This window comes from Stegostoma tigrinum, chromosome 29 (genome assembly GCF_030684315.1).
Source record: "Stegostoma tigrinum isolate sSteTig4 chromosome 29, sSteTig4.hap1, whole genome shotgun sequence".
Taxonomy (NCBI): domain Eukaryota; kingdom Metazoa; phylum Chordata; class Chondrichthyes; order Orectolobiformes; family Stegostomatidae; genus Stegostoma; species Stegostoma tigrinum.
This window is the reverse complement of record NC_081382.1, coordinates 6,652,179-6,671,133: the sequence shown is the minus strand read 5'-3', so window position 1 is coordinate 6,671,133 and position 18,955 is coordinate 6,652,179. Positions and strand designations below refer to the sequence as shown.

At 40.6% G+C, this 18,955-nt stretch overlaps 1 protein-coding gene across 3 annotated transcripts in view; it reads right to left on the bottom strand.

The window, feature by feature from the left end:
• dph7 (diphthamide biosynthesis 7) overlaps positions 1-18,613 on the bottom strand; it is a 29,032-nt gene extending 10,419 nt beyond the window's left edge. Inside the window, exons 1-5 of one of the 3 annotated variants that reach the window (XM_048558492.2) lie at positions 18,575-18,613; positions 10,521-10,712; positions 9,453-9,592; positions 3,116-3,203; positions 1,034-1,128 (exon numbers count right to left, since the gene is read on the bottom strand). In XM_048558492.2, coding sequence (XP_048414449.1) covers positions 1,034-1,128; positions 3,116-3,203; positions 9,453-9,592; positions 10,521-10,670 — 473 coding nt within the window. In that variant the 5' untranslated portion in view covers positions 10,671-10,712; positions 18,575-18,613. The other 2 variants (XM_048558491.2, XM_059638320.1) reach the window with 2 other exon arrangements.
• Between the last annotated feature and the right edge of the window lie 342 nt (positions 18,614-18,955).

Below are 18,955 nucleotides of genomic sequence, written 5' to 3'. Positions count from 1 at the left end.
TGTGAACTAATAACAGTTTGTGCGTCTTTTAAAAATAAAACTTCCTTTTTGTGAAATTCTCATTAAATCAATGTGATAAAATGTCAATTATAGGATGTGTAGGATTTTTGTTATTTGTTAAAAACAAATAAACAGTCAGATAAAAGCAAAGATCACTACCTGGTTGAGCAATCTTTACTACTTTTGCATTGAATGGGGACATAATGCACCACCTTAGCTTAGTGATTAGGCTTAAAAAGATGAGTCAATATATTTTAGATAAAACTTGAAGGACATTTACTTACCTTCCTATAAATTAAGGAATGGAATAGTCTGTCACATCCCATTATTTTGTTAGATAGACTGGGGACATTATCACTGTTACTCAGGGTAAAACTAAGTTGAACGTTAGGCTACATCATTTTCTAGACAACAGATGACCCTATAGAACAAATTGGTGGTCTGTGAGGTGAATGTCTACCTTTTAAAGGATGCTAGACCACAGTGTATTTAGGTCAGAGTTCAAAGAACTGACCGCTACACAGGTTATGGTCAATGTAGTTTCTCAGGTGTTGTTAAAGGGATATTGGGATACAAGCTTGGAAAAAAAAAATTCACATTTTACTTCCCAAACTGACCATAGGTAAATAAAACCTATCAATGGCAGTTTACAGTTTCTGCTTTCCAGGATCTAAATTAAAATCACACATGTTATTGCGATGCCCAAGGAAATCAGCATTTTCCTATCCTTCCTGTCCAGCATTTTCCACACGTTTCCATGCCACCCAGCAGCTAAATTTCACTGCATAATAGGATAGATCTGAAACTAGTTAATCATTTTCCAAGCTCAAGACAGTCAAGAAATGGTTAGTTGAAAAAGGAACTGATACAGGGTTTGGTATGGAAGAGGACAGTACGAAATCAAGACTAATTAAGATTGTTCCATGAAAGATCTCATGCAAACATGGGTCAAATGGGCTCCTTCTGTGCAACAATATTCTACAAAATACCATAAATGACAACACAAAAGGAAGGGGCAGGAATAAAGACTTACTGTTCTCTTCTTCCCGTTGACCAATCCAGCGACAGAGCAAGACATTCTGGGCCTATGCTAACACCGCATATTGGCTCCAAGGAGCAGCTATTTTTCTACTGAAAGAAAATATTACATTGAGCCACAAATAATTTTGTTTTAACATCTATAACTCCAGCTGTCATTTTCATTTTTCCTTGGAGGCATCAGCTCATGATTGAGATAAATGTTCATAAGTTTCAATTTGAGGCTTGATAGTAACTAGTTATAACCTTCCTGCCCTTGCCAAATACCCATAACTCATTCGTATTTCAGGATGGAGAAGTGGGGTGACTAATTAAAATTGTAATATTTAAAGCAGCATTGTATAAACCCATTTAAACCTCAAATCTTAGCCAATGTTAGTGGTTTTGCAAGAACTTCACATAAGCAAACATGCAAGGAAATTTTGTGCATGTTGCATCCAGAAATACACTTTTCTCATTTGGTGTGTCCATATATCTATCAGACAAAAGCATATTGAGCTGTAAGACTCTAGATGCAAGTCTGTCAGAAATAGTGATAGTTGTGAGAACAATGTAAAGCAACAGCTCCAGAAAATATTTTCCTACATTACAGTGGCACCAAAACACCACATTTTTAAAACACATTTGGTGTTTCAAATCATTACATAAATCCTTTTATACAAGTGAATTTAAAATCTTTTCCCTCAGAGATAAAACAAAAAGATTATAACTTTTTTAAAAATTCGTCAACAGGATGAGGACGTCATTGTCTAGGCAGTAGTTATTGTCCTAATTGCCCAGACGGCAGTTCAGAGTCAACCATATTGCTGAGTCTGGAGTCACACACAGGCCAGACCAGGTAAGGATGGCAGTTTTCTTTCCTAAAAGGACATTAGTGAACCAGATGGGTTTTTCTGACAATCAATGGATTCATGGTCATCATTAGACACTTAATTCTAGATATTTGAATTCAATAAATTCCACCATCTGCCATGATGAGATCTGAATCCAGGTCCCCAGAATGTTATCTAGGTCATTGGATTAGCAGTCCAGCGACAATACCACTAGGCCATTACCTATTTTAAATAGAAGCATGGAGAGGCAAACATAATCATGAGGGGCAGTTAGAACGAATAGTCAAGGTTTTTTCTTAAAGGTAATGGAGTCCGAAACTCGAGAATATAGGTTTAAAGGAGACAGGGTAAAAATTTAAAAAGGACTGAGGGGTGACTTTTCCATGCAGAGGGTGGTGAATGTATAGAATAAGCTGGCAGAGTAGGTTGTGGAGGCAGGTACAATTACAATATTTAAAAGGCATCTGGAATGGATATAATGAATAGGAATGGTTTACACAGGTATAGGCCAAATGCTGGCAAATGGGGATTTCTGGTCAGCATGGATGATTTGGACAGAAGGAACTGTTTCAGTGCTATAGGACTATGTAGAACACAAGGATTAATCCCCAACTGAAGCATGTTGTTAAAGATATGCCTCAAACTGGTCAAAATAATGGAAACCAGTTTTGTAACATCCATGTGATCATAATAGTACAAAACAGACTGGGAGCTAGAGCTGGAAGCCAAAATCACAACTTTAAACATTAAGCTTTAATTAATATCACATTCTGGAGCATTTCTGGCATTACAGACAGTGTTATGATCAGCTTATTGTTCTTACAGCTGGAAAACTGAGGTCAGATAGTATTTGTGGAAAGAGGCCAAGTTCACATTTCAGGCTGACCACCTTTCATCAGAACTCAGGATTCTGACTGCCTTGAAGCGCAAGCAGCAACGACTTGCTGATATGGCCATACTCCAAACAGGATTTCAATATAAATTGCCTATTTAAACTATTTCTCTGTTCCAAAATACTAATAACTGCTTCCCCCTCTTTCTCCATGATTAAAAATACATTGTGGGGTGAATTGGAGATATCGGCCACAAGCCACATCCTTGTACATGTTAAATTCAGTTAAAGCGTTATCTGCAATGCATTGTGTGATGCATATTATTCCATTATATGCAAGAAAATAAATATACAGGCGATTAGCATCTGAGAAGATTCCTTAATAATCCTATATGAAAATGAATCCACATACCTCACTTGGTGTCAGATTACACAATTGCAGATTTCCTTCTGCATTTGCAATGCCAAGAACAGGATGCCCCGCCACTGGAACATGACACCTGCAATCAAAATAGCTTCAGATTAAATTCCAAATGTCAAACGTTAATTTCACAGAAAAAAAGTTATTCAAAAACTTTTAAGTCAAGAAATTCTAGATGTTTAAAGGTTTTTTTATTGTTCAAATAGTAAGTACAATACACAGCTCAATATCAAACTTGAAAATCACAAAAATCTCATGTTAGGTCTGTTGTCTGTGAGAAGTTAGCTATCAGCAGTGGAAAAATACAACTGACTAGCACTAAGTTTCCTGTCATGCCTGCTACGAACTGACTCTTACAAACTTCAATGCTATACAAGACACTCCTTCGATTAACAAAAAACAGAAGTTGCTGGAAAAGCTCAGCAGGTCTCGCAGCACCCGTAAAGAAAAAGTCAGAGTTAACGTTTCAGGTCCAGTGACCTGCTCTGGGGAAGAGGTACCCAGACCGGAAACGTTAACTGAATTTTCTCTTCACTGATGCTGCCAGACCTGGTGAGCTTTTCTAACAATTTCTGTTTTTGTTCCTGAATTACAGCATCCACAGTTCTTGCAGTTAACTCTTTCGGTTAACGTGACTGATCCCTCCAATAACTGAATCCGTGTCATATTTCGTAGACCGAAACCATTGTCATTAGTTCATGTTCCCAACTCCATTCCTGAACCATCATCTGAATTCTTCATGCTGTCAACTGTCAGGGTGGACAGCAAGAAGCTCCCCGCCCCCCCCGCAACCAAGAGTGGGGGACTCAATACCTAGGGGTCATGAGTTCAAAGTGACAGGAGGAAAGTTTAAGGGAGATATGCGTGGAAAGTTCTTTACACAGAGGGTGGTGGGCACCTGGAATGCGTTGCCAGTGGAGGTGGCAGACACAGACATGTTAGCGTCTTAAGATATATTTGGACAGGTACATGGATGGGTAGGGAGCAAATTGCCACAGGACCGTTAGAAAATAGATGACAAGTTAGACAGTGGATCTTGATCGGGGCAGGCTTGGAGGGCCAAAGGGCCTGTTCCTGTGCTGTAGGTTTCTTTTTTGTCCGAGACTGAACACGGCTGCTTGCAATCTTGGGAACTTCCAACACGTTATCACTAAGACTACCTACTTTCATATTAGTGATAGTGTATTTTGCCTCTAACTCAGCCCATACCAACATACAAAATGAAGAGAACTAGACTACTTGTCCCCTTTAGCCTGCTCTGCCATTCAATAAAATTACAGCTGATCCGATTACTCCATATTCTAACCAATGCTAACAACCTTTCACCAACTTGTTCAAGAATCTACTTAACACAACCTTAGAAGTCAAGGATTCTGGAACTCACTTCTTCAAAGCATTGAAAGCAAAGATTCACAATCACCTGAGACAAAACAACTTCTCATCTTTGAGTGGCACTCCTAAATCCAGCAAAAGAGGTAATGTCTGCATGTCAATACCACTTAGGATCATATTTGTTTTATTTGAGTCATCCCTTCAGACTTCTAAACTCTAATGGACGCTTTCGTCACGAGACAACATGCCCATTCCAGATTTTAGTATGTAAACTTTATTTTAACTGTTTCCAACACATTTACATCCTTTCTTAAATAAGCATTTCCTTCAATGTGCCACAAGGAGCAGTGTACTGACAGAAATAACGTCTTTTGGATGACATGTAAAAGATCAAGTAAAGAACTCAAATTATCCTGTGCCCGAGCCAATATTTAATCCAACATTTGTAAATAGATAAAAATTAGATAATATGGTAATTATTGCATGGTCATGTGAGAGTTCTTGCTGTTTGCATTTCAGTTGCTGCACTTCCTTTATTTCAAAAATTCTTGACTGTAAAGCAAATTGATGAGAAAATGGGAAAGTGTTGGCTTTGTATCATCACTGGGCTGTTAATCCATGATCTCAGGTAACGGTCTGTACTAAGGTACGAATCCCACCATGGCAGATAGTGGATTCTGAATTCAATAAAAATCTGGAATTAAGTTGTTAATGACAACTATGAATCCATTAAAGATTGTTAGAGTTCACCAATATCCTTTAGGGAAGGAAAATGCCATCCTTACTTGGTCGGGCCTACGTGTGGCTCCAGTATCCCACAGCAATGTTGTTGACTCCAAACCTCCCACTGGGTAATTAAGGATGGGCAGTAAACTATGGCCTAGCCAGCAACACCCTCATTGCATGAGGGTGTTTTTTTTTAAAAAAAAAGTTCAAAGTGAATAAGGACTTGCTGAGTAACGTCATTTCACAGACAACAGGAGTTCACCATTTGACCCTTCAATGCATACTCCTCCACTTGGTATGGTCAAGGCTGATTCTCTAACTGAGTAACGTGTTCCCGCTTTCTTCCCATTCCCTTTAACCACAACAACAATTTTTAGGTCCTTCTTGAAAGCATGCAACCACTTTCTGCAGCAGAAAATTCCACAGTCTCACCATTTTTTTTTTGGGGGGGGGGGGAAAGAGATTTTTTGTAATTTCAATTCTAAGTGCCCGACTCCATAAACTTTGACTGTAAACCTTAGTTCTGAACTTGCCTGTCGTCATTAGGAGAATCCTGCATTTACCCTGTTTCACTTTAAAAGGTCACTAATAAAATATAGTTGCAAAATATTTATTTAAAATTGAGGAGTTTCAGTTTAACATTGTGTCCTACATACATCCTATGACCTGTTTGAAACTTCTTCACGTTTCTGCTCCCACAGCCCTTTTCCTCAGCTCCTGTCACTGCCTTCATCGCTTTCTAATCACTGACACCACTGAGCCCTCCCTGCTCCACCCATCCCAAACAATTCTGTTTCCTGCCCTTTCAAAGCTTTGATCTTTCTCACTTAACTCTCCACTGGCTGTTCCTGTTGGCTGCCAGTTGTGCCTACAGTGACCAGCTTCTGTCACTAGATGGGCCAGGATCAATTAAAATTCAGACAAGTTTAGTTTTAACATTTGTTCAGAACAACTACATTTACATTGTATGCTTTCTATATTTTAAAATTGTGTTTCACAGGTTATTTAAAATTTATAAGTGTAGACATTTAAGCAAAGACACCATTTCAACTTAAAGACTCTTTTGCGACAAAAGGGCCTAAAGTACCTCACTCTTACATTGAGTGATAGAGACAGATGTAAAGCACGGAAACACATCAGTGCCGATCAGATATGGTGTATAAATCTAGCCCCAATTGCCAGCATTTGGCCCATATGCCTCTAAACCCTTCCTATTCATATACCAATCCAGATGCCTTTTAAATGTCATAATCATACCTGCCTCCACCACTTCCTCTGGCAGCTCATTCCATAATTGTACCACCCTCTGCGTGAAAACACTGCCCCTCAGGTCCCTTTCATAACTTTCTCCACTCATCTTAAACCTAAGCCTTCTGGTTTTGGACCCCCCTACCTTGGGGAAAAGACCTTGGTTCTTTACCCTAGCCATGCCCCTCATGATATTATAAACTTCTAGAAGGTCACCCAGAGCCTCTGACACTCCAGGGGAAACAGCCCCAGTTGTTTGTTAGCTTGCCAAGCCAGTTGGTCTGTTGCGTGCACATGTTTCATTACTTTTCTAGGCCACATCAGTACAACCATTTAATCAAAGCATTGGTGTTCTGCTTTCTTATAGCTTTATGAAATCCTTTGGTAAGATAGTCTTGTCACTGCCACTTCTGTTTTACCAGCAGTTTGCTTACGGGGTCTATTTCTACGTGTTTTTTTTAAAGCAGAGTCCAATGTTGGGAACGAGGCTTCCAGAAATTCCCTTGCATGTCTAATGTTCACTTGCCCCAGTCGGAATGATGACGCTCCTTATCTGCGTATATTGGTAGTGTCTTTTCACTGCCAGCTGGTGCTCATGTATCCTGGCTGTAATTTCCTCCCAGTTTGTCCAACGTTGTGTGCTACACTCACTGCATGGCACACTGTACAAAACATTAGTCTTGTCTACTATTAGTATCAGTCTTTAGTCTTTGATAACATTTGCCGCAGTGTTGCTGCAGATTTGTGTGCAATCATGACCTTACGCAATCTTAGAAGTCTAGCAGTCATTTCTGATATATTTTCGATGTAAGGTAGTGTTGCTCGGGTCTTCTGTTGTATAGTGTTCTGTCATTTATTTTGTAGGCATCTACGGACACAAAATTCTTGAGCATCCATTGTCGCTGATAACTTTGGGTAGGTGTTCCTCTTCCATTCACTGGAGTTCTGGGGGTGTTGCAGAGTGATGCGGTTGTTTAAACAGTGTCTTGATGTCACTACATACGGTGGGGTGGTTGCTATTGAAGTTATGGATTTGGTCCGTACATAGCCTTCCTGTATAGTCAGGTCCGGAATTCGACGTTAAGTCAGTCTCTCTACCATTACGTCTAAGAACAGGAGCTGTTTGTTTTCTTCCTCTAGTAAAATTTATGTTTGCAAAGATGTTGTTGACAAGTTGGACAGTTTCTTCTACTTTTGCACATTTGATTATTTCATACTTGTCATCCACGTATCTTACTCTCAGTTTTAGTCGGATTATAGGAAGGATTGTGCGCTCCAATCTCTGCAGCACAGCTCCTCTAAGCCTCCTCCACCCTGAGATGGGTGATTTTCACTAAGACCTTAGAAATAGACCCTCCCTATAGCTCAAACCTTCCAACCCTGGCAACATCTTTAAATCTTTTCTGATCCTTTTCCTGTTTCACAACATCGCCCCTATAGCAGGGATACCTGAACTACATGCAGTGCTCCAAAAGTGACTGAACCAATGTCCGGTACAGCCACAGCATAACCTCCCAGCTCCTGTACTCAATGCACTGACCAATAAAGGCAAGCAAAACAAATGCCTTCTTCACTATCTTATGTACCTGTGACTCCACCATCAAGGAACTACAAACCTGCACTCCAAAGTTTCTTTATTCAGCAACACTCCCCAGGGCCTTATCATTAAGCATACAAGTCCTGTCCTGAGTTGCCTTTCCAAAATGCAATACCTCACATTTATCTAAATTAAACTTGATCTGCCACTCCTCAGCCCATTAGCCAAACTGATCAAGATCCCATTGTAGTATAAGGTAACCTTTTTCACTGTCCATTACAGCTCCAATTTTAGTGTCATCTACAAACTTAGAAACCACACTTGCTATGTTCACATCCAAATTATTAAGACAAATGACAAAAAGCAGTGAACCTTTTTGCGAGTGTTCTTTAGCTAGGAACATATAGTACTGTATGTACAAATGCGTATTTCAACCAGTATATTGCAAAGAATGTCCGCAGAAGTTTAACTGTGGCCTTAATGTCAATATCTATCTGACTGAACTGGCTGGTAATAGTTCAGACGTTTCATTACCATGCTAGGTAGCATCATCCGTTCAGCCTCCATCGAAGCAATGTTGTTTTACTCCATTTAATATTTATATGATTAGGTCTGTTGAGGTGTTGTGTCATTTCCTGTTCTATTTTGCATGGGTTTGTATATGGGGTCTATTTCCACACGTTTATTGATTGCATTACAGGTGGAGAACCAGACCTCTAGGAACTGCCATGCGTATCTACGTATGGCCACGTCATCCCAGTTAAATTGATGGCCTTACTGTCCGAGGGCACCGAAACGAAGGAAAGTTTGTGGTGTTGTTTTGCTGCTAGCTGATCCTCGTGCATCCTGATGACTAGTTTCCTTCCTGTTTGGCCAATGTAACGTTTTTGGCAGTCCTTGTACAGTATTTTGTACACTACATTGGCCCTGCATATCATGGGTATGGTGTCTTTGGTCTGCGAGTGTTCTAAACAGACCGGATCTCAGATACTAAACAGAGTAGAACTACTTTGCTTCATCAGAAGCTGCAGTGACAATGGTACCTAGCATGGTGATGAAACATCTGAACTATAACCAGCCAGCCTGGTGAGCAAGTCAACAACCTGACCCACAACCCAAGCTACAAATGCTCACAAGAACCTTAACCAATATCTATTGACAACCGTGGTTGAGTTAAATTTGCAATTTCCAGGAATGCATCCACGAACCTTGCTACGCGTTCTCATTTGTCACAAAACCCCCAAAAACCAAAACATTCTAGAGAACACTTCTAATGTGCATCTTATCTAAATCTGCATTCTTCAGAGCCTAAGCTGTCAGAATAAGCAAGCTGCTCAGCCATGGTGGTGTTTCTGAGATGAGCTTCTGATCCAACTGTTTACTGTCACCTCCACACAGTCTTTTCAATAACCTTTACTTCAATTCAACTTTAATAATGGATGGCTCGCTACATCAAACTAACTCTCTCCATCTCTTTATACTTACCATTTGAGATCTAATATTGCTGGCATTTCAATCCTCTGTACTTCTTTTAGTGGAGAATAGTGCTGATCCTCATTGAAATAGTAAAGGTAAAGACGTCCCTGTCTTAAATGAGGCTCGTTGCTTTCAGAGTCTCCTGCACCCTGAAAAAAACCAACCTCTATTAAATGAATTAAACACAAGGCAACTAAGCAATGCTAAGTTCAAGAGGGGTCTTTGATGTAAAACCTCTGAATTAGATATTTTAACTATGACAGGAATGATAGTTGAACCAGAATCTACTCTCAACAATCATCTCTACAGACAAACTACGCGCAGGTCCATTGGTAGCTGAAGTTAAGCAGTTTATTTTTCACAGCTGAGGAATTATGAGAACAATTGGTGTATTCCTGCTTCTGTCCCACTGAATGCAGCACAAGTCTATAGTAAAACAAAAAAGTCTTCTAATCTGCACTTGTGAATTCCATTTAAAGATAGCAAGGTTTTTAAAGTTATCAATACACTGAGACACCATTTTGGAGTACTGGCTATAATACTGGTTATCTTCTTTAAAGGATGTACATGCACCAGAAGCGTTTAGACTAATACTTGAATGGATGTTTTGTCTCAAGGAATGGTTTATCAGTCAAGGTCTGTATCCACTGGAGCTTAGAATAGTAAGAGATGACTTAATTGAAGTAAGAAATATTTGAAAAGGTTCTGACATGCTCCATGTGGAAAGAATTCTTCCTTTGGTGGGCAAATACAGAATAATACGTCACTATCAAAATAAAAGGTTGACAATTTTAGGACAGAATTAAAGGAAAAGATTTCTCTCAGCATCAAGAATACTTGGAACTCTTCCACAAGACAGTGAAGCAGAATCCTTCTACAGTTTTAAAGCAGAGGTACATAGATTCTTGATAAGGGAAGAGGTGAAAAGTAAACTCAGGGATAAACAAGAACACAAAGTAAGTCAGATCAGCCATGATGTTGGTGAATGGTGGACCGGGCTCAAGGATCCGAGAGGCTTAACCTTATTCCTATCTTTGCCGCTTGAATCAAGGTCTCTTCCCATGAATGGCATAGTACCTTTTCATTGGGATTCTTCAGTTGATAAGTGCCACAGGTCAGAATGTTATGCCACGGTTCAATGGGACACCATTCTACAGCATCTGCACTATACTCTGTGTCCACCACTTGCAGGGTTCGAGCTGTGCATCGAGCCTCCATGTCATTCATTCATTCCAAGATCAATGTGAACATTCAGAAGAAATGCAGCCTCTAGCAGAAGAAAGTTGACAATTAACTTCTAATTTAGATAGATAAAATCTACTAACAAAAAAAGTTTAATTCTTTAGCAAATTAGTAATTGCAAATTTGAATAGCAACATATCACGGGACGGCAAGGTGGCTCAGTGGTTAGCACTGCTGCCTCACAGCGCTAGGGACCGGGGTTTGATTCCACACACCGGCAACTGTCTGTGTGGAGTTTGCATATTCTCCCCGCGTCCGCATGGGCTTCCTCCAGGTGGTCCTGCTTCCTCCCACACAGTCCAAAAATGTGCAGGCTAGGTGGATTGGCCATGAAAAATACCCCACAGTGTTGAGGGATGTGTAGATTAGGTGGGTTTATAGGGGGCTGAGTCTGGGTGGGATGCTCTGACAGTCGGTGTGGACTTGGGCTGAAGGGCCTGTTTCCACACTGTGGGATTCTACGATGTACAAAAAAGGCATTAATATGGTATTTCAAAATCTGTATAAAGAAGATACATAAAACATCACACTACACAAAGTACAGAAGCACATTGTCGTACAAAGCACCAAAATAGACAATTCAGCTCCACTTAAGCACGCTCCAGCATCATGAGCATAACCTCTTCCTTTGTTCCTACTTCACTTCACAGAACACGCACAAGCCAATCTGAAATTCATAGGCTGAATGTTTGAAAACTGTTGTCCTTAATGCTGAATTATTTGATGCAAGCTTAATTTTAAAAAAAAAACAAATGACAACCTCTGAGCAACCCCACAATGCACAAAACCTCCACAAAGCCAAAAACTTGGATATAGCATTTATTTTTCTCAGCTGCAGTAACCATGAAAACTAAATAAGCAAAACCAAAATTTGATGTATTGCATCGGTGACTTCTTTGCTTACTTAGCACTAAGAAAGCTCCCATTTCAGGAACTCCATCAGCATCAAGGATTGAGGTCAGACAAAGAACCTTCAAGAGTAAAGCTCCATCTATTCACTTCAAAATGCAGAAGTCCAGTGACTATCAGCTCATCAGAATATCCAAGCCACAGTATTTTGCTATAGGTATTTATTTCATTTGTGGTTCTTTGTTTCCATGCTATTCCTAGAATGGCATTTGAAATAAGAGAGCAAGTCACAGCTGGGATTGGTCAGAGGCTATGGTGCAAGTCATGCAAATACCCCAAAGTTAATCTAGGTTTTACACTAAGATTTTCTGGGTGATATTTTAGGCAAGAATTTCAGAGTATCCTTTCAGTATCCAATTCTAGCTAAGATTCTGAGAAGTCTGTGACGATACTATGGCTTCAAGAAGTGTACTTTGTCCTGGCTTTTATTTTGAAGAGTGATTTTTAGACAGAAGTATGAGCTGTTTCTGTTTGACTCCAATAAACAGCTTGTCAAGCCAAAAAAATGACAACCCTGATACATCTAGAATCAATCTGTTAAAAATGAATGAACAGGCAAATCTTGGTCAAGCAAACTATAAATTGCACATTAAATAGCAGGAAAAAAAAACAAGAACAGAGCTTCCAACACTGGCACAGCAGCCCACTCAGATCTTAGAAATCATACTCAATCACAATATCCTTTGACATCCTTCTTAGTAATGAAGTTAGTTCCTCTTCAAGGAACTAACCTTATTATCTCTCCCAATCAAATTTCTTATCAGTCTCAGTCTGATACAGACAAGTAACAGTGAGGACATACAAATACCAAGTAATGACCATCTCCAACAACAGAATCTAACCACAAAAGCATTTTCACTGCTGAAACCCTTCAGACCAACAAGCAGAGTGCACTAGTGAACAGAAACTTAACTTCACAAGCTACAAATTCCTTAACTTGTAAAGGAGGAGACAAGTGTGATTGAGCCCTCCCCACTTGCCTGGATGAACTCAGTTTAATGCCACACAAAAAAATTCTGTGTCTTTCAAGGCAAAGGACTCTACTTGATTAGCCCTATCCACCACTTTAATCATTCACTCCCACCAACATTGGTGTATTTCATTTATAATGTGTACTATCTATAAGATGCACTCTGACTCCCTAATTTCAACAACAGTATCCAAACTAATATTTTCTACCACCTAAAACAGCAAGGATCAAAATATTACCACCTCCATCTCCAGTCCTCAAGATTTTCCTAGAGGCTGCTTCTTTGTTTTCAGGGGCTTCTTTTCCATTGTCACCATCTCTCAACAGGTGATGTAGTCACATAGCAAAAATATTGTGTCTTGATATGTGGAGGATTTAGACTCACTCAAAACAAAATTAGGAGAATTGATCAACGTTCTAAACTTCTTAGACTTGTGCAAGACAACAAGCATAAAAGTTAGCAGTGTTTATTATTTAAAAAATGCATCTATGCAACAAGCCACCAACCAAAATACTTCCTGTAAACTAGCAAGATCACAGCTAATTTGCTGCATGTTAGTCATTATTAGTCATTAATAGTCACTGCATCACAAGTAACTCTCAGCATGAGAAGGTTTGAGATGACAAAACAAATCTCTATAAAATAAAAGTTATATTAAACTATCCTACTGACAACGTTCATTACAATAGCCTCCACTACATTCTCTGCACCCACACCCATCATTTACTAGCTCCCAAACTCCTGCAGTTGTGAGCTACAGACTTCATCCATTGGCAAAGAATTAAGTTAAGTTATCTCTGTGCCCAGTTAACTAGGTACTGCGGCTTTGAGAGGTTTAAAAACTGATGTTTCCCTTTTGCGGCCTCTTGAGTAGCTACCTCCTATAGTGCCTGTAATGAGGTCAGCCAGGTGGTCCTCAGATTACGAGTTCCCTGATTGGACCATAATAACAGCCCCAATCAGGGAGCCCTGGCTGACAGGTAAGAGGCAGAGAGTCAGACATTTTGACATTTATCATTAGCTCTGAGGAGCAAGATCAGTATCATGGGCTTTCCACATGTAAATTAAGGGTGACTTGGTGACAGGATACCAGCCTCTGGAGTTATTTCACCTTCCTTCCTTCGCTCTTAGCCCCTCTTCCTGACCAAATCCCAACTCCAACCTTGCAAACCCATTCCCCAAACCATCTACATTCACAACAACTTTTGAAGCGCCAGGCCCAACAGCCTCAGATCCAATTTTCATATTGGCTGTCCCCATGATTGAATTTTCCTGTGTTTTGGGGATTATTGCAGGCGGCAATTGTTGGGCAGCAACAAATCCAAACCCTACGTATTTTGTAGAGGCCTAATGTTTGGAGGTCTTTAGTATTTTTCTCCTTTTTATGGTTTGGACCTGAGAGTTGAGGTTCAGAATGTCACTTTGAGCAGCATTGTTTGAAGGAAAAGAAAACAGACAGGTGTTTATTTTTGGGAACTGACCTTGAACATAATGCAACTTAATTACTATTCTAAGAACACTTGATGAATCAGAACCAAGCTGTTGCTAGACTCAGGGCTGGCAGCTGGTTGAATGTTGATTTGGTCAAGTAAGGGAGGGCTGAGACTAACCAGCTACCCTCAGAGTTGTGATTGGAAAGGAAAAAAAATTGCTGTGACGAGACTGGAGGACAGTGATTTCTGGAAGCTCCAGCTTAGGAGACTGCTGCTGTGTTTTGCACTCTAAATTTCTATCATGTTTTCAAACTGTTGAATGTTCTGAGAAAAGAATTCTACTCCTTAGGAAATCAGTGAACATTTCTCAAAGTCTGCTGAAACTGTCTGCATTATCCAGTAACTTTGGAATTAAAACAAGGTATACGATTCTATTTGCCTGTGACCAAACAACTGTCCATAGATTTCATGAAGGCCTGGCATCCATTGTCTGAAAGTTTATTAAAATGGTAATTTTTATTTATTTATCCCTTAACAATGCCTGAATGTGAGTGAGTGAGGTTATGATCAAAGATAATTGAGCTCTAAGTATTTACAATTTAGATTATCATATTGTTTCAGTGTTCTGATAAAGCTATGTTAATAGTAATTTGTTTGTTTAATTAAAAAACTTGGGGTCTAAGATCTGTAATTCATAAAGTCTGGTTAGTGACAACAAGACAATTTTGACAGTTATTGAATGGTCTAATTTCACTGCAATGTGAATCTAATGACAGTGAGGCTCATTTGGTTTGGGTTGCTATCCCTGTGCCATAACACATGATAGAATACCAGCTGCAAGAATATCACTACTTGCAAGTTTACATTCCAAGTCACAACGCTAATTTGGGAAAACAGAATAAAATCCTGGAATTTCTACTAATAACCTGGGTAGTACCTTTACAAACTGGCATGGTGCGAAGCAGCTGATCAGAAGCAATTAAAAATAAGTAATAAGTTTAATGACTTTGCCAGCAACACCCATGAATGACTAAAGAATCAAATTAATAGAGAGAAACTATTTCCTCTAGTGAGCAAATGCAGAACTGGGGGATATAACAACATCTAGACCCAGGCCATGAAGGGAATTAAGATATGCTTCTGCATACAAACTGCAATGAAAATCTGGAACTCTCACTGCTCAGATGCTGCTAACACTAGGTCTGCTAACAAATTTAAAACTGATATGCAAAAAAAGTATCAGAGACTACAGAACCAACGTACAGAATAGTTGATACATATTTCTACTCCATTACCAAACAATGTTAAAACGTACATGAAGCTTCTCGGCTAATCCAGTTCTATTCTTCCCCATAAACGGTGCAGAAAAGAAATGATAACTGCAAACCTTCCTCTTTGTACTTGCAACTCATTTAGTTGAAGTAGTAGATAATTTTCTTTTAAATCGTGTTAGTGACTTATGCTTCTAAAAACAAACAGCTCTTTCCGTAATTTGCTTTATGCTTTTTGTTTATAAATCTCAAACACCATCCAGATGCTGACAGACCTGCCAGAGCGTCAAAAGGCATTTCGAGCAGCCAGTTTGAAAGCAACATTCACAAATCTGAAAGCAAGTTATCCACCCAGGATGTGCAGGCACAGCATGCAAATAATGAAATAATCATTCTAGGAAAACAACCTCAAATGTACACCTAATTAAATTTAAAAGAAACACCGTACTACTGAAGTCACACTAGTAAAAGAAAGCCTAGATTCTCAACGACTCAATTCATATCCAAAGATTTGGAAACATTAAAGGACTGCAAATGCTGGAAGCAGAGTCTATAGGTGGGAGGCTGGAAAAGCACAACAGGTCAAACAGCAGCTGAGGAGCAAGTAAGTCAACATTTCAGGCCAAATCCCTTAGTCAGGACTGGGAGAGGGAAGTTTTTTTGGAGAGGGGGGTGTGTGAAGGAGATGGTGATAGGTGAATGCTGGTAGGGGGTATTGGTAATTCGTCTGTGGGAAGGGTGGAGGGGATAGTGAGTAAGAAGATGGACAGATTAGGCCACATCAAGAGGCAGTGGTCTGGACATGGGATAAGGTCAGGGGTGGAGGGATTTTGAAGCTGGTGAAGTCAATGTTAAGTTCACTGGACTGTAAGCTTCCAAGGCAAAATATCAGGTGTTCTTCCTCCAGTTTACACTTGGCCCCACTCTGACAGTGGAGACGCCCAAGGATTGATATGTCATCAGGGAGTGGAAGGGGCAACTACAACGAATGGCAACTGGAAGGTCGGGTTGGTTGTTGTGTGCAGACACACTACGAACCAGTCCCCAAGCCTGCGTTTGGTCTCCACTACAGAAGAGACCACTTCAGGAGCAATGGATGCAATAGCCAAAGTTGGATGAGGTGCAGGTGAATCTGTCAGATCTGAAAGGATTGCTTTGGGTCTTTGACATTAGTGAGAGGAGAGGTGTGGGGACAGCTATTGCACCTCTTGCAGGCACACAGTGAAAAGGTACCTTGAGTGGTGTACTCATGTACAAAGATTGTTCGAGAATCCCCACAAATGGTTCAACAACTTCATTTAGTAAAGGGCTTGATTCATCCAGGCAAAGATCCCAGGTTCAATCCCTAGTCTTGATTGAATTAGCATCTCTGTTGGGGGAATAATGTGAGTGCTGTCACTCTCTCAGCATGGGAAGATATGCCAAGTATGTGCTGATGATTACTACCCTGTGTAGTTTACTGTGTGATGACGACAAGGAAGTGCACAGACATGCTGCTATTACTTTTGTCTCAAAGATGTAAAGTGGTCATTTACAACAAAGAATGGCCAACAAAGTGAACTCAGTATGATACATACCTGCCATTCTCAAACATCAATGTTAAATGCAGAGCAAACAGAAATGCTAACAAAATCAGACCCAAGTCTGATAATCCAAATCAGTAACCCACATCCTTCAAAAATTTCTTCAAACCAACCTGCTTACACCAGATATCATTTCACTTTTTCTTTCCCTTGAACATGTCAAGATTAAGGAGGTACTGTTAATCCACTATATCCTAGCCAGGCTTGCATTCTGAATACTTCCTGGAGATTTTTATTCTAAATCTTCCCATTATCACATATGAATTACTGTCCTTCCTCTCACCTAAAAACATCATTCCCAGACTCTCACCAGAACAATGCTCTTATGATTCCTTATATTATCACCTATATGCAACACTTTTTCACCAAATAAAAATCAAAAGAACTGCAGATGCTGTAAATTAAGAACAAAAACAGAAGCTGAACTGGAGTTCTGAGGAAGGCTGACCAGACCCAAAAAATGTTAACTCTGATAGATGCTGCCAGACCTGCTGAGCTTTTCCAGCAACTTCTGTTTTTGACTCTTTCACCAACTCTTCTGCACTACCATCAATTTCTCTTTCACTAACTCCCCTCCCACTTCTTCTCAGTTTCCCCACTGATATTTCCTTGTCTGTTTAATTAGAGTTTCATTCATACTGATAACATACAGGTGGAAATCCAGGCCTGCAAAACTGAGAAAGGAGAAGCAGTTCCTGCTGATAAGGACAAGATTCTGATGAGAATGGATGAGGAAAGAGGCAGGAGCACTGATCTGCATCGAATACTGGTTTATTCCTCAATACATCATAGCATCTCCACAGTGCAGAAACAGGCCATTTGGCCCAATAAGTCCATACCACCCTCTGAAGATCACCTGCCCAGACCCATTACCCCACCCCATCCCTTACAATCATACACATCCCATGGCTAACCTTTCATATCTCTGGACAATATGGGTAATTTAGCATGGCCAATCCATCTAACTTGCACATCTTTGGACTACAGGAGGAAACCAGAGAACCCAGTGGAAATCCACACAGACAAAGGAAGAACATGCAAACTCCACACAGACATGCTTATTGTCATCCATTTTCACCAGCCCATAAGCTCCAAGAACTGGAGGTCCTTCCAATTCATTGCAATGTCTACCACTTTCACCAAGTTTCATAACCCTAATGGCTCCTGCCTTAGCTCAGTGCCAACACTGGTCCAGTTTACTCCCTTGTGAATAGTCTTGGGAACGTATGACTATATTAGAAGTATTACACAAATGAAAGCTGTTGCCAATGTGCATGATAACAGCACTGCAACGACCTACCAATAGGCTAGACTACCCTAAAATCATACTCAGAAAATATCCACGATCTATACAGAACCAGCCTAAATCCTTTTAGCAACTGGAACAGATGAATCTTCCCACGTGAAGAGCTTTACACCTTCGAGATAAACTGAAGACTCTTAACGCCCTCAAACAACATTAATCCCACAGGAAGAACTAACCCAGGAAAGGCAGGGACTACAAGCCCGCTCGCTCGCTCTCTCGACCCCACCAAAACCCCAAAGCAAACCACAGAGCTGCCAGCCGCAGTGGGACGCATTCCTGGAGGCTGGATCATCACGTATAACACACAACGCAGCCCAACCCTACCGGCTTCAGTTACCGCGCGGGACCATCTTGGGCAGTTGGAAGCCCCGCCACCCAACGGCCGCGGCGCGCGTCCCCACACTGCGCTCACCCACCTCGCGCATTCCTCCCCAGCAACCTTCACTTCCGGTCTGGGCGAACTTCCTCCCGCCCGGGCACCGCCTCCGGGCGATTGACAGCCCTTCAAGCCAATCACGGGTGAGGCGACCGTTTTCTCCCGCCCCAACGAGTTTGACAGCGCGAGTCAGTGCAGATGTTGGCAACTTTAAATACTGAGAAATCACAGCGGGTCAGGCAGTATCCATTGGACAGAGAGAAAGTAAGAAAGACGGAAAGAAAGAAAGATGAAAAATGAGTAGATAGATGGATAAGTTCGGATGGCGCTTCGTCTGGACTGATGTGCAGTATGGCATTTATGCCGAAGTCAGCACAGTGTGGAGCTGGAAGTACGCAGCAGGTCAGGTACCGTCAGGGGA